Raw genomic sequence first — 15,376 nt, forward strand, 5'->3', positions numbered from 1 at the left:
TTTACCAGTTCTCTTTTGGAAGCAGATTGCCAGGCTTCCTTCTGAGAAGCCCCTGCCAACCTTTTGGTTAGAAGCTGAGTGTTTAACCATTTGCACCACCCAGGCACATCACAAAGTGCCTACAGGACCTATAAAGTCTTACATGCTCTGGTCCCTGGCCTCCTTCCTCAACCTCCCAGAGCTGTCTGACACTAAAGCCCAAGACCTTTCACTGATATCTTGCTGCTTCTGCACAGATCTCTGTCCTGGAAGAAATCCAGCTGGAGCCATATACTGGGGCAGCTGCCAGCTCTAGACATCTTCTAAGGTGCAAGTGATTTGGTGAAAAGGAAAAAATACTTGTGCTAGTATGAGGTTAGCAAATCTTAAAAAGAGCAGATATTCCATTCTGCATGGTGATGAAAAAAGTTTTTATTTATTTATTCTTCTTCAGGGTATTTTGAAAAGTTTTGGAACCAGAGAATTATTAAAACTGGAAGGGCAGCTACAGTTCCTTAAACCCAACTTCTTCATGGTTTTGATGAAAACAGTAAAGCCCACAGAGGTGAAATGATTTGTCCAAGGTCACCCAAAGTAGGTGTGGAGACTTATTCATTCATTTAAGCTGATTTGATTTTCTGAGCATCACTGAGCAGTCTAAGAAGAGGCCAACCTTTCCCTGCATTCTGGCTGGGATTTACTTATTGCTGGGAACAAGAACCCCGCTGACTCCCTTGGTTTGTGGAATGGCCTGGACTCCATGAGGGTCATAAATTGTTGCCTGGAGGCTAAATCTACTGCCAGCCCTTTAGGTTTCAAGAGAAGAAGGCTCTACTTCCCCTCTCGAGTATACAGTCCTGGGTGGTTTCAAACTGCCAAACTTTTGGTTAGTAGCTGAGTGTTTAATCATTTGCACTGTAGGAAAGACTAGGGAAAACTGCGGCCCCATTTACCCAGAAGTAGTCACAGTAGCTCCACTCGGTTGGTTTCAGCAGCTGCTGCTCTGGCATCGTGTCTGGGTGAGGGAACGTCACACAGTTTATCTGCAAGGCATGGAACATGAAAGAAAATTACTTCACCAAAGTTTGGAAGATGCTGATTGAGGAGACATGATAGTACTGAAGGGGCTTCCCTGTAGGGCCAGCCTGATAAAATATATACAGAGACCCACTTTCAAGACGTCAGCCACTGAAGACCCTGTGGAGCACAGTTCTACTCTGACACAAAAAGGTTGCTGTGAGTTGGAATAGATGTGATGGCAACTTATTTTTTAAAAAATTAATTAAAGTTTTAAAATAATAATAGAAAAAATCACTGCTATCAAGTTGATCTCAACTCAGTCAACTCACAGTGACCCCTATTGGGTTTCCAAGGCTGTAAATCTTTATGGAAGCAGACTGTGTGTCATCTTTCTTCTATGTAGCAGCTGGTGGGTTCAAACCACTAACCATTTGGTTATCAGCCAAATGGCTTAACCACTATACTACCTGAGCTCCTTAAAACAGTAACAAAAATAACAAGAACAATACTATGTAACCCAAATAAACTCACTGGCCAGCTGAGTCAGGTCATGAACATTCAGCTCATGATCTCTGGTATGAAGGCAACTGGAAGTAAACCTAGGTCCCCACCCACCACAAGGCTGCCAGGGACTCAGGACTCACTTGCAGTGTGAGAAGGAGACCACAGAAGAAGTTCCAGTCAAAGAAATGACCCCATCCCCAATACTGACACTTGGATGAAATAACAACAGAGATTCCCATGCTCATTTGGGGAGAAGCAACACTGTAGGAAAGACCAGGAACAGAGAAGACACAGAGAATCCTAGATACAAGCAACTAAATTCTGGCAAGGTCAAAGTGGAGGGTGAGAGATTTTCTGGGTTAGGGAGTTTTCTCCCAGTGCTATGTTTGCAGCCACCCTAGGTGACACTGGCCTGCAGACTGGCTGGAGGGGAGGGGCAACTTCTCAATATCTAGTGTTAGGGATTTAATCATGTCCCCCAAAAAGACACACTGAAGTCCTAACCCTGTGTATGTGACCTTGTTTGAAAATCGGGTCTTTGAAGATGTTAACAGTTAAATTAACATGAGATTACACCAGAACACTATAGGTTCTAATCCACTAGGCACTCTAGTGGCTTAGTGGTTAATACATTCTGCTGCAAACCAAAAGGCTTGTGGTTCAAACCCACCAGCCACTCCAGGGCAGAAAGATGAGGGTGTCTGCTTCTGAAAAGATCTACAGTTTGGAAACTATGGGGTAGTGCCACTCTATCCTATAGGGTCATTATGAGTCAGAATCAACACAATGGCAGTGGGTTTGGTTTGGAATTCTAGTGAGTTGTGTCCTTATAAAACAGGATAACAGACACAGAGACAGAGGAAGGATGGCTTACAAATTCTATCTACAAATCAAGGAAACGTAGGGCTACCAGAAGTTGGGAGACAAGACAGGATCATTTTTAGAGTCTGTGGAGGGAGCATGGCCTGGCCAACATGTTGGTTTGGACTCAGCCTCCAGAATTGTGAGATAACTAACTTCTGTTCTTCAAAGCCACCAGCGTGTGGCATTTTGTTATGAAAGTCCTAGGAACTCATATACTAGCATCAGGAAATGGTCTCTCCAAGTCCTGATTTCAGGCTGACTCCTGAAGCGGGTCTAGAGGTAAGTCTCTTTCACAAAATTCAACAACCCATTGCCAAGTGGGTATAAATGAATCGGAGCATGTCCATCTTCTACCTCCTTCCTTCACCCACACTGCTCCCATCCTTGTTGCCTCACTGGGGAAACAATGTCCCAGCAAAGGAAGAGCTTTATGATGTGAGGAGGACACTTGGCCAAAAGAGGATCAGGAAAACAGACGAAAGTACGTGGACGTGAGTTGCCCTAAGAGGAAAGAAGATACTGCCTACGTCAGGCATGTCCATGAAAATAGACCTCTGCAGTCCTGAGAGTGAGGTGGTACTGAGGCAGCCCCTACAGCACACGTCTGGGCCAGCTCCGACCCTACCTATCTGCGAGGTCCAGAAGGCCTGCAGGAAGAGAGACCATCCCCAAGTGCCACTCAGCTCCTCTTTGTGTTCTAGACTAGAGGTTCTATCAAACCTGAGTATATATCAATCACTTTCAGGATTTGTTAAAACACACATTCCTGGGTCCCACCTTTCTTTAGAACGTTAAAAAGCTAAAGATGTCACTTTGAGGATTAAAGAGTATCTGATCAAAGCCATCGTATTTTCAATTTCATGGACAATGAATAAGGAAGACCAAAAATTGATGCCTTTGAATTACAGTGTTGGTGAAGAATATTAAATATACTAGAAGAATGGACTAATCTTTCTTGGAAGAAGTACAGCCAGAATTCTCCTCAGAAGTGAGGATGGCGAAACTTCGTCTCACATACTGGGACATGTTATCAGGATGAACCAGTCCCTGATGAAGGATATGATGCTTGGTAGAGGGTCAGCGAAAAAAGAAGATCCTCAATGCGATGGACTGACACGGTGGCTGCAACAATGGACTCAAACGTGGTAATGACTGTGAAGATGGTGCAGGACCAGGAAACCTTTCGTTATGTCACACATAGAGTCAATATATGAATCAGAACTACCTTATGGCACCTAACAAACCCCAGAGATTCTGATTCAGCAGATCGTAAGAATTTGCACTTCTCACAAGTTTCCAGGTGATGCCGAGGGTCCTAGGACCATCCTTGTTAATGAGTGTTGACATTCACATACCAGGTAGCCAGTGCACCCTTTGAAAGCCTTGTGCCCCCAGATGGAAGACACAAAGATGAACAGCCATGGTCTTGCCCTCATGGCACCACATGGCATGCTTTCTGCTTCTTAAGGAGAGGCTTGCTTTGGGGACTAGAAAGGTCAGGGGTCTAGAATATGATCTACACACTGACCTAGAACAGCCACTGAGGAGACTGGACTGAGTCCTCGAGATTTTGCCTCAGGGCTGGAGGATTCAGGCAAGAGAATAAGGTTATAAGGATAAAGACCCATCCCTCTTGCTGCTTCCATCACTCTGAGGACACTCCAGTGGGCTGAGCAGGGGCCCAGGGCTCTCACTGCATATGTTCTTGAAGGGATTTCTCTCACCTATCTTACTGGGGTGTCTCTGAATCCTCACAGAGCCCTATACCCCCTGGTGGACAGGCTGTTGGGCTCACTGGCCTCGTGGAAGGCAGTTGTAAAAGGGGAGTCTCTTGCCAGAGCCCTTACCCAGGCACCCTACCAAGAGCTTTACAAGCATTCTCATTTCATCCTCCCAGCAATCTCACTAACTCTGTAATTGTTGTTGTTATTATGTGCTGTAGAGTCGGACCCAACTCATAGCGACCGCTCCTTTGGTTCCCAAGGCAGTATCATCTTCCTTCCAAGGAGTGGCTGGTGGGTTTGAACCACCAGCCTTCTGGTTAGCAGTCAAGTGCCTTAGGCATTATGTTAACAAAGCTCCTAACTCTGTAATACTGGCCTCATTTTATATGTGGAAACTGAGGTTCAGAAAAATGAAGTATTTGAATCCAAATCTGGCTGATGGCAGAGCTCAAGTTCTCAACCACAAAGCAATTCAACAGACCATTTGCTTGTCTACTCACCATTCAAACATTTATTGAATGCCCTGCACTATGCCAGATCTTTCCAGCACTTTGTACACATACAATTGTAATTATATAATTCCTAGAGATTATTTATTTAACATTTCTCTTACTTGTCATACAGCTTCATGGGAGGAGGAGGACCACTTTACTCTTCTCTGTGGTTCCCTATTACCTGGCACAGCACTGGGCATATAACAGGTGCTCAATAAATGATTCTTGGAGAAATGCCTGGATGCTAGAGATACAAAGTATAAACTCTGCCTTTAAAGACTTTATAACCTAGTGAGAAAAGCAAAGAGTAAGTAAGTATGATGTTGTGGGATAAATCTAACAATGGGGTCAGCATGGGATGCTGAGGACAGGGGAAGGGAAGGGAATCAGAGAGGGAATGTTAGAGGGAGTGATATTTAGGTGACAAATAAGAGTGGGACCTAGGTAGACAAGAGGTAGAGAAGTGAAAAGAGTGCTGCAGAAATACAATGAGTCCAGGGTCTGAGGATCCACATCGTGGTTAGAAAATGCACTGTTCAACTTGGTTGGGCCTCAAATTCAGAAGGGGGTGATTGATCATGAAGCTAACAAGAACCTTACAAACTGTGGTAGTTAAGATGTATGTCAACTTGGCTGGGCCTGGTTTTGAGTGGCTGAGCAGCTTGATGTAGTTATTCCCTGTGGTGGTTACGTATGTGTGTCAACTTGGCTGAGCCTGGCTGAGTGGCTGGGCAGCTGAATGTAGTTATTACCCATGGTGTGATTAGTGATTAACTCCATGGTACAATCTATTGGAGTAGCTGAGTAGCTGCTTTGGGTATACGGTCTGCTTCCTCTATGTAAGAAACAACTTTGGGAATGGTCTCCAGCTTATAGTTCACTTGAACCCTGCATGTAGCCGTGTCGTTCAGCAGCTTGCCATGCTCTGCTGACCTTGGGACTTTCAATGGACTTGAATGAATGGCCTGCCGTGTGGTGTGGTAACAGCAGGACTGTGCCATTTTGCTGACTTTAGGCTTGTTAGCCTCAGCAGCCAGTAGCTGCCTGAGTGAAGAGATGCCTGTAGCTTCAGTGGGCCAAGGGGCTTTCACACAGCCCCTAGAGCCTGGCCCTTTGAACTCGGACTTCTAGCCACCTAAACTCTAAGAAAATAAACTCCTGTTTGTTCAAGCTATCCCATTTGTGGTATATTCTTGTCAGAGTGGCACCAGGTATCCAGAACATTCTCTATGATGAGACTAGTAATCAGCTCCATGGTGGAATCTACTGTGAGCAGTTAAGCAGCTGCCTTGGGGGTGTGGTCTGCTTCCAGTAAATAAGCAGCAACTTCGAGGACGGTCTCTAGCTTTTGGCACATCTGGATCCTCCATTTGGCCAAGTCTTCATCTCAGTGGCCCGCCACATTGGCTGCCAATCTTGAGAGTGTTATTGGACTTAATGTCCTGCTGTGTGGTCTGATAATTTTGGGACTGTGCCATGTTGTTGACCTTGGGTTTTTCAGCCTAAGGAGCTAGCAGCTTCCTGAGTTAAGAAAAGCCTCCAGCTTCAGTGGGCTGTGACCAAGAGGCAGAGCTGAACCCCAAGGTCAAGGGGCCTTCAGCCAGCACCTAGAAATGGCACTCTGAACTCAGACTTGTAACCTACTAAACTGTAAGAGAATAAACCCATTTTTTCAAGCCATTCCATCTATGGTATCTTCTGTTAGAGCAGCACAAGAGACCCAAAACATAAGCTATGCCCAAGGTTCTGTACTCTGATAGCAGGGAGACCACAGGAGCGTTTTATTAGGAGGATGTTGCAGTTAGGATACTTTCCAGAGTGAGCACACCCACTGCAGGGTAAGGGAAACAAACACTGGATGGAGAATGTTGCTCCTGGAGACCAGGGAAGAGCCTCCACTGTGATCTGGTGGACTGGCTTGGGCCAGCATATAAGGATGTTATAGAAGAATGGAGTTCCTGAGTGATGCAAACAGTTAATGTGCTCAAGTTGCTAAGTGAAGGTTCAAGTCCACCCAGAGGCACCTTGGAGGAAAGGCCTGATGATTTACTTCCCAAAAATCAGCCATTGAAAACCCTATGGAGCACAGTCCTACTCTGGCACACATGGAGTTCCCATGAGTCAGAGTGACTTGATGACAACTTTATTTCTTTAAGTAGAAGAACAAGGCAGATATTTGGCAGACTGACTTAGTAACACCATAAAGTTAACTCAGTGATTCTCAAGCAGGGCAGTTTTGCCCCCCGGGAACATCTGGCAATGTCTGATGGCATTCGTGGCTGTCATAACTGGGGTAATGGTGCTACTGGCACTGAGGAGGTAGAGGCAAGGGATGCTGAAAAAACCTTACAGTGTGTGGGTCAGCCCTCCAAACAGAATTATCCAATTGGAAATGTCAACAGTGTCAAGGTTGAATAACCCTAATTTCGGTACACTGGGTGACAGGAATATTTCCACCCACTGGGATGGGAAACACAGATGAGGAGTAGTCATTTCTGGAGAGAGGAAAGAGGTGGCAGTGGGGAAACAATGAGTGTAGTGTGGTGTGTTGATGTCCAATAAGCAATTAGAGTGGAAATATCTGTTTGCAATATTTATTTGCAAATCTGTATTTCCTGGGTGGTACAAACAGTTAAAACACTTGGCTGCTAACCAAAAGGCTAAAGGTTTGAGTCTACTCAGTGGTGTCTTGGGAGACAGACCTGGTGATCTACTGCTAAAAAATCAGACACTGAAAAACCCTATTGGGCACCGTTCTACTCTGACACTCAAGTCAGAGTTGACTCCACAGCAACTGGTCCTTAGTGTAAACTCATGCATAGATGAGGAAACTGAGGCACAGAGAGGCTAAGTCTCTTGCCTACTATCATGTATCCACTGCCCTTGTGTCGGATCCAACTCATAGCAACTCCTCCTTAGGCTTCCGAGGCAGTATCACTACAGAAGTAGATTGCCCAACCTTCCTTCCCAGGAGTGGCTGGTGGGTTTGAACTGCCAGCCTTCTGGTTAGCAGTCAAGTGCCTTAGGCACTATGCCACCAGAGCTCCTTACGATGATGTAGCCAGCTAAAAAGTGGAAGAGTAGGGTCCAGATGCCAGTTTCCTAATTCCTGGGGCACTTGTCTTGTTTTCCTGTGATCTCCAGGCCTCAAATGCCACTGGATCAGAAGGGCTGGAAATGGACAGACCTCCCTGGAAGGAACACATGGCTCCACTCGGCAGGGTTCCAAAGCCCAGGGAGGAAGAATTGGATAGAGAGGGCTTTCCGCATAAGAACCTCCATGTATGGACACCTATTCCCTTCAGAGTGACATTTTCCATGTAGTTAATACCAAAATCCAGCTGCTTTCTAGGATCCTTATCCTCCTTCCAAAATCTCCTGGTCAGCAAACATGGGGTCATCCTAAGGAGTGGCATTCTGCTCCAATAACAGCTAATGATAGCTAAAACCTCTTTCTGTGGTGCTTAGTATGTGCAGGCCACTGCTCTGTTTTACATGTATTAACTCATTCAATCCTTACAACAATTTTGCATATAAGATGGGTGCTATTATTATCTCCATGTCACAGATGAGGAAACTGAGTCATAGAGAAGCAACTTATGCAAGATCACACAGCTTATAATGGTAGAGTCAGGGTTTGGGCCCAAGCAACTGGTCTAGGCTCTTCACCTACATATTACCTTTCCTATATGCTGATGCATAAATACGCCAGCCCCCACTCATGACAAGGACTCCAGTAGGAAGAGATGCTAAAATAAGAAGCAATAGAGGACATATGTCCCACAGTATATGCTGTCTGGGCGACAGCCCTATAAGACATCCCTAGAGCCACCCAACCCTCACTTCCCTTGATATCACCATTGCAAACAGCTGCAACTTCGCTCTCACTCATCTCTGCTCTCTCCCTCTCCCAGGTAAGTCAAGAACTCCTTGATGAGCACTCTGGACCCCATGATTGCTGGTGCCCACTGTGCTACTGTGGGTCCAAACAGGGCCACCCTGCAAACAGGCAGCCAGAACCATAAGGGATGTTGCACCTAGAATGACTCTGGGGCTCCCAAGGGGGCAGAAGCCTCAATAAGGACCCTGGGCATGGCATGAGAACACTGAAGTGCAGCCTGCTCAGGGTGTCTGCTGTGGGGTCCAATGAAGTCCAGCCCCTCACTGCTGCCCAGCTCTGTCCCAGCATGGAGGATGTACTAAGGGGGTTGGCCGCAGCCTCCTTGCCCAGCCCACTGGACCAACAGCATAGGAGAGAAGGCAACTTGGCAATAAAGGGCTTGTGCCAGCCAGGCCCTGAATTTTCTCCTGGAAGGTAGCTGATCTGGAAGAATGTGGGAAAGTAAGAAGCCAGAGCTGGGCCTCCGTGGAAGAGAAAAGAAGTAACTCCAAGCCTCATCTTCAGCTCATTAGCTACCACCCAGGGTCCTGGGGCCCCAGACAATGCACAGTGGGAAGGTGAGTTTAAAGGTCACTAGAGTCCCCACATTCCTCTTTCCAGGAGTGGAGTGTGGCTGTGTGGCCTTATGTGTCATTTCTCCTAGAGTCCCTGAGATCACAAACATAAAGTTTGTGCCAAGGGCTGTGAGCTGCCATTAGCACCTGTCACTGTCAATCAGGCAGCACACTCCAGCTGCCAGCCCAGAACTCAGTGACATGGGAAAGAGTCACAGAAGCTGAAAATCTTCCTACAGCCCACCTGCTGTCAGGTAGTATCATCCCCCTTCAGGGCCAACACTTCAAATCTAGCCTTGGGCTTCAGGGACAGAGGATTGGGGTGGGGGTTAGAAAGAATGGATAGAGAGTGCTGTAAAGAGCCAGAGCCTCAGAATTAAGCTCAATCCTTGCTCCAAGACCCAAACACAGACTGAATGTACCATCCTTTGTGCCTAGGCAGCAGATAGGGTGGAAGGTACTCACTCCATCCCCACAAGCCAGGGAGATGGAAGCTGGTGTCTCAGCCTCCTGGAGTGGAGCCGTCCTCTGCTGCCCTCCAAGTGGCCCTAAGAAATTCTTCCCTGGAAGGGAAATGAGTTGAAACCATGAGCTCTGAGCAGTACCCATAGGAAGGGGCTTGGCATAGGGGTGACTGAGTGCTTTGTGGAAGGAAAAGGTAAAAAGAGCAGTGGTACAAAAGTGTTCAGCTCTGCTAGCTAATTAGGAAGGTAGCTTCTAGCCTGGAAAAGTGTGGTGTGCAGGGCCAGGTGGTGAGTTGGGAAAAGCCCTGGGTCAGACCCAAGCTCCAGGCCTGGGTACTGCTTCTCATTCATTCTGTGACATCTGATAAGTTCCCTCCTGCTCAGTATTCATACCAAACATTCTCCAGGACCTTTCTTATATCCTTAAAACATGAGTGGTTAGCTAAAATGCTGAGAGATGTTGGCTAAAATGCAGATTTCCACACCTGATCCCAGGCAGACTTGTAGATCTGAGGATACCAGTTACCAATTGCTGTCAAGTGGACTCTGACTAATGGTGACTCCATGTGGTCGGCTGACCTGTACACTGTAAGACTGTTATTAGTCACCCTTGGCTCTATCTACCAGGTGCTAGTAGTACCACTATCCTACTTGTGACAACCACAAATGCTTTCAGATATTGCCAAATGTTCCCTTGGGGGCAAAATCACCCTGCTTGAGAAACACTGAGTTAACTTCATGGTCTTGCTGAGTGAGTCAGTCAAATAGCTCCTTGTTCTACTTAAATCAAGAAACAAAAAAAAATTTGCCCTAAAGTCAGCCTGATTCATGGCCACCCCGCCTATCAGAGTAGAACTGTGCTCCATGGGGTTTTCAGTGGCTGATTTTTCAGAAGCAGACTGCCAGACTTTTCTCTCAAGGTACCTCTGTAAAGACTCCAAACTTGAGATTAGAGGCTAAGCGTATTAAGTGTTTTCACCACCCAGAGAATGCAGGTCTGGGGTCATCCAGGAATCTGCATTCTAAACAAGTATTCTGGCGGCTTCATGTGCCTGGTGAGAAGCACTGACTTTGACAGTCAACATGAAGAAAGAGGGAATTACTACCAGAGGACAAGCAGGGATGCAGAAGGGGTACAAGCCTGAAGAGGACCAGACCAAAAGCTCAGGCTGAAGGACAGGGATTAGTAGTGGATTTGCCCCACCCTGTGTCTTGGGTACCATCATGAAAGACATGAAACACACTGTTTTTAACTTTTTGTTTCTCTTTTTCACTCTTTCCCCGTACAAATCTAATATTTTCTCCTCCCCACTTTCCTGTCCTCCTCTTCCCTGACTTCAGGGAACCTTTGTGGAGCTCCTGCTTTGCCCCAGCACTCGATGGCAATCTGTGGCTATCTGACAATGGGAGCTGCCCTCTGGAAGTCTGCTTCTGGGCCCGCCCATGACTGGTCCAGCTCCATCAGCTCTAAGGGGGCTGCTTCTGGCTCATGCCTAAGCAGGCTGAGCCACTCTGCCTGGCCCTTGAGGGAGCAATTTGCACTGGCACACAGGGCTCAAGAGCAGTCAGTGACCCAAGGAACGGGATCAAGCCAGTTCTAGAAGCAGCACTGATGGTGGGTAAGAGCATAGGTTTTGAATCCTGATGCTTCCAAGCTGTGTGACCTTCAGTGAGTTACTGCTCTGTGCCTCAGTTTCTTGAGGGTGGTGTAATACTATTGTGTATCGAATGCTTATTCTGTGCCAGGAACCATTCCAACTGCTTTACCCTTATGGCCTCATTTAGTCCTTAACCAAACCAGGTGCTGTGGAGTCCAATTCATGGTGATCCCATGTGTGTCAGGGTAGAAGTACGGTCCATAGGGTTTTTGTGGTAGTTGTGTGTCAACTTGTCTGGGCCTAGTAATGAGTGGCTGGGCAGCTGGATGTTATTCCCCATGATGAGACTGGTAATCAATTCCATGGTGGAATCTACTGGAATAGCTGAGTAGCTGCCTTAGGGATGTGGCTTGCTTCTAGTATATAAGAAACAGCACTGGGAAAGGTCTGTGCAGCTTTTTAGCACGCTTGGACCCTGCATGTAGCCAAGTCTTCATTTAGTAGCCTGCCATGTTCCTGATCTTGGGACTGTCTCTGGACTTGAACTAGTGGCCTGCTGTGTTGTTTGGTGATATTGGGACTGCCATTTTTATTTGTTGACCTTGGGCTTGTTAGCCTCAGCAGCTAATAGCTGCCTGAGTGAAGAGACACCTTTAGCTCCAGTGGGCCTGGAGCAAGAGGCAGAGCTGAAGTCCAAGATCGAGGGGCTTCACCCAGCCCCTAGTGCTGGCACTTTGAACTCAGACTTCTAACCTCTTACACTGTAAGAGAATAAATCCCTGTCTGCTTAAAGCCACCAACTGTGGTATGTCTGTTAGAGCAGTACTAGAGGACCAACACAGTTTCCAATGGCTGATTTTTCAGGAGTTGATCACCTGGTCTTTCTTCTGAGGCACATTTGAGTGGCTGTGAACCTCCAACCTTTCAGTGAGCAGCCAAGTGAGTTCACCACCTGCACCACCCAGGGACTTCCATTTAGTCCTTACACCACCACTGTAACACAGACACTCCTGATATTCCTGTTTCATAGATGTGGACACTGAGACACTAGAGGGTAAGAAACCTGTCCCAGGTTGCTGCACAGCTAGTCAGTGTGTCAGTTGCAGTCTGGCTTCAGAGTCCAGGTTCACCAGCACTACACCATATTGCTCTATCACCTACACCTCATACAGTTAGTGGAGAAGTAAACGAGCCACTTAGAGCACTACTTGTGTGTAGTGGCCACAACTCTTATTATTACCCCTATCATTGTTTGTATTTTCCCTCTAAAGCAGGGTTTAAAGCCTGGAAGAGGAAAGGGCACCCACTCTTGGTATAAACTCCATAGAGGTGGTCAGAAAGGCTCAGCATTCTGACAGGAATCCCCCATTTTCAACAATCCTGTACCAGTTGTCATCAAATCAATTCCAACTTATATAACAACCCCATATGTGTCAGAGTAGTACTGGGTTCCATAGGGTTTCCAATGGCTGATTTTTCAGAAGCTGATTACCAGGCCTTTCTTCTCAGGCACTTCTGGGTGGATGTGAACCTCTAACTTTTCAGTGAACAGCTGAGCTACTAACTTTACATCATTCAGAGACTCCTAGCTCTCCTATACTTGGGTCAAAACACTAAAGCCAGGACCATACTTCTCAAGTCACCATGTCTTTGGCTGTTTGAGCAACTGTGCAGCTCATTTCCCCAAGTTGAGAGTCACTGATATCCAGCTCCCACTTACACCCACACACTTTTCCCTGAGCACAGGGCTGATGGGGAGGAGGCCAAGAGAAGCCTCTTCAGCCCGTAAAAGCCTTCTGTCTCCACAAAGGTGTCTGGCGGGCTTCTAGAACAACCCTGGGAAGTGGGTTGGCCACTCTAGGCAGAAGCTGCTTGCTTCCACTCAGGAACTCTATTCTTAGGGTGTTTCTCTTGCTTCTAACTTTGCCATCTTCCAGAAGTTCGCCTGCACAAAAGCAACCATGCTGGCTGTAATTTACATGTCACATCACTTGCACAGAGCAGAATCCACCCCCTCCAGCCTACCCCTACATGAGGACTTTCCCCTCCCACCCAGAAAGATGGCTTCTGCAGCATGCCAGCCACCATCCTCCCAGCAGTCCACCAGGAGAGAAGTCAAATGAGAAACAGAAAGGGACTTCAACAAAATCTGAGCTTTGGAACTTCCCAGCTTCCAGGCTGGGCATGCTTTGGGGTCCACATCACCAAGGCAACAGCCCAGCCATGCTGAGTGCCCAGGATGCTGCCCAACCTGTGAGCATCCACGGAACCACTTACCGTGATGGTGCTTTCCTTGCTCTGTTTCTTGCTTGGTGATGAGGATCCCAGGTTCTGGGGAGAGAGGCAAGAGACATCATCAAAGCTGTTCTCCATATTGACCTTTTTTTTCCTTTCTTTTAAATTCAGGTTCCCTGACTGAGGTTCTGGGGAAGTTCAGGGTGCTCAGTTTGCCATTAACTGCTAAGTCACCATATTCTGGGAGAAGCCAAGCAAAATGCTCCCTGGCCCTACACTGCTCCCATGCCTGGCTTTCAGGGTGCAGGCGACTTGGAGAAAGCCTCCAGCACAGGCTTTGATAATTGCTCCAAACCAGGTCTCCCCTCCTCTTCTCACAGTTGTGATTTCTGGAGTTAACCCCTCAGCTGCCCTCTGCTGGTGAACCATTAGGCGAGATGCTTGCTGCCTAAACCCACATAATCCACTGGGGAGTATAGAGGGTTAAAGCAGATTGTAGGCCACCACCTCCTGGCACTGAGGCTTTAGCACATGACATCTTATTCTGAAATCCCAGGGTCCAAAATATCAAACCCCAAATATGCACCCTGTGTACTGGGGTGCAGTCACCCCTGTGACTTGCTGTTCTCCCAGTCCCATGCTCGAGCAACAAGGGATTTTACAGCTGAGTGAGCTGCTCTTCAGTTTCCTTCAGTCTTTGGAGTGTCCTTTTATGTCTTCCTGTTGCTAGCAAGAGAACCACAGCCCCAAGTCCATCTGAGGACAGATCCTCAGCAGCTAGCCACAGTCCTAGGATTTTCCTGGTGGGGAAAATGAAGGATTGCTAGCTGAAACCAACACCATGTTTATTGTAATAGCCTATCACCTACAGATGATGTACAATTTGGGGTTGTGTTTATTCCACTCTTAGCGATTATATGGGAGATTCAAGACCAGAGTTCCCTGATCAGGACCGGTGATATCCATTCCTGTCCTGATGAGCTTGGAAGTAGCCTTGCCCCAAAGGGACTGTGAGTCACCATCATTTGTGTGTCCAGGGACTTGCATTCTGATTTTTTTTTCTGAATGGAATGTTAAGGAAGTGGCTGTCAGGACTTTGTAGATAAAAAACCAGAAAAGGTAAAGGAAGGCTTCTCCAATGAGTCTGAAGAGTATCAGCCGCCCCCCTCCTCAGACTAGCACCACCCTGGACCACCTGGCAAGGCGAACACTGGGAATGTGCGATCGCCCCTGCCTTAGGAACCCATCTGCTAACCAGGAAAATCAGGGACCTCAGTTGAGGCCCTGCTTATGACTTCCTCTAGGGCACTGGTGGTTCAGTGGAAGAATTCTCACTTTCCATGTGGGAGACCCCAGTTCAATTCCTGGCCAATGCATCCCATGTGCAGCAACTGTCTGTCTGTCAGTGGAGGCTTGTGTGTTGCTATGATGCTGAAAAGGTTTCAGCTTCCAGACTAAGACAGACTAGGAAGAAAGGCCTGGTGATCTACTTCTGAAAATCAGACAATGCAAACCATATGGATCACAATGGTCCAATCTTCAACTGATTATGGGATGGCACAGAACTGGGTATCATTCTTTCACTGTGCATGGGGCTGCCATGAGTCCGAGGCTGAGTTCATGGCAGTGAACAACATCTCCATTTCTTTACTCCCACACAGGCCCACTGTGGCTGATAAGTAAAGCCAACTAGCATATATAAAAAAAGATAAATCTATATCATGTCCAGCTAAAAGGGATCTTATAGATTACCCATATCTCAGACCAAAAAGGGTCTGACTAGCCTAGCCTGAAGACCCTGGCCAAGTAAATTAACTTTCCTATTCAGTTTCACATGTAATGAATGGATGATTACTATGATGCTCAAGCTTTGGGGTGCACTGGAATTACTAAGGATCTTGCCTAGAATAGATGTCCAGCCCCACCTCCCAGAGTTTCTGATGCAGCAGTTCTCAGGTGGATCAGAGCCTCTGATACACTGTTTGAAGACCTCACTTGGAGACAGATTCATCTACATTCTATTGTTTTTTTTTTTTTTT

General features: G+C 46.9%; 1 protein-coding gene across 1 annotated transcript in view; it reads right to left on the minus strand.

The window, feature by feature from the left end:
• The window catches only part of GAS7 (growth arrest specific 7), a 394,162-nt gene that overhangs the window by 35,448 nt on the left and 343,338 nt on the right, over positions 1 to 15,376 (minus strand). The window contains exons 5-6 of the mRNA XM_007948030.2: positions 13,380 to 13,433; positions 933 to 1,022 (exon numbers count right to left, since the gene is read on the minus strand). Of these exons, the coding sequence (XP_007946221.1) occupies positions 933 to 1,022; positions 13,380 to 13,433 (144 nt within the window). The remainder of the gene's footprint in view (positions 1 to 932; positions 1,023 to 13,379; positions 13,434 to 15,376) is intronic.

This window comes from Orycteropus afer, unplaced genomic scaffold (genome assembly GCF_000298275.1).
Source record: "Orycteropus afer afer isolate SDZICR_OR568_19922 unplaced genomic scaffold, OryAfe1.0 scaffold00199, whole genome shotgun sequence".
NCBI lineage: Eukaryota > Metazoa > Chordata > Mammalia > Tubulidentata > Orycteropodidae > Orycteropus > Orycteropus afer.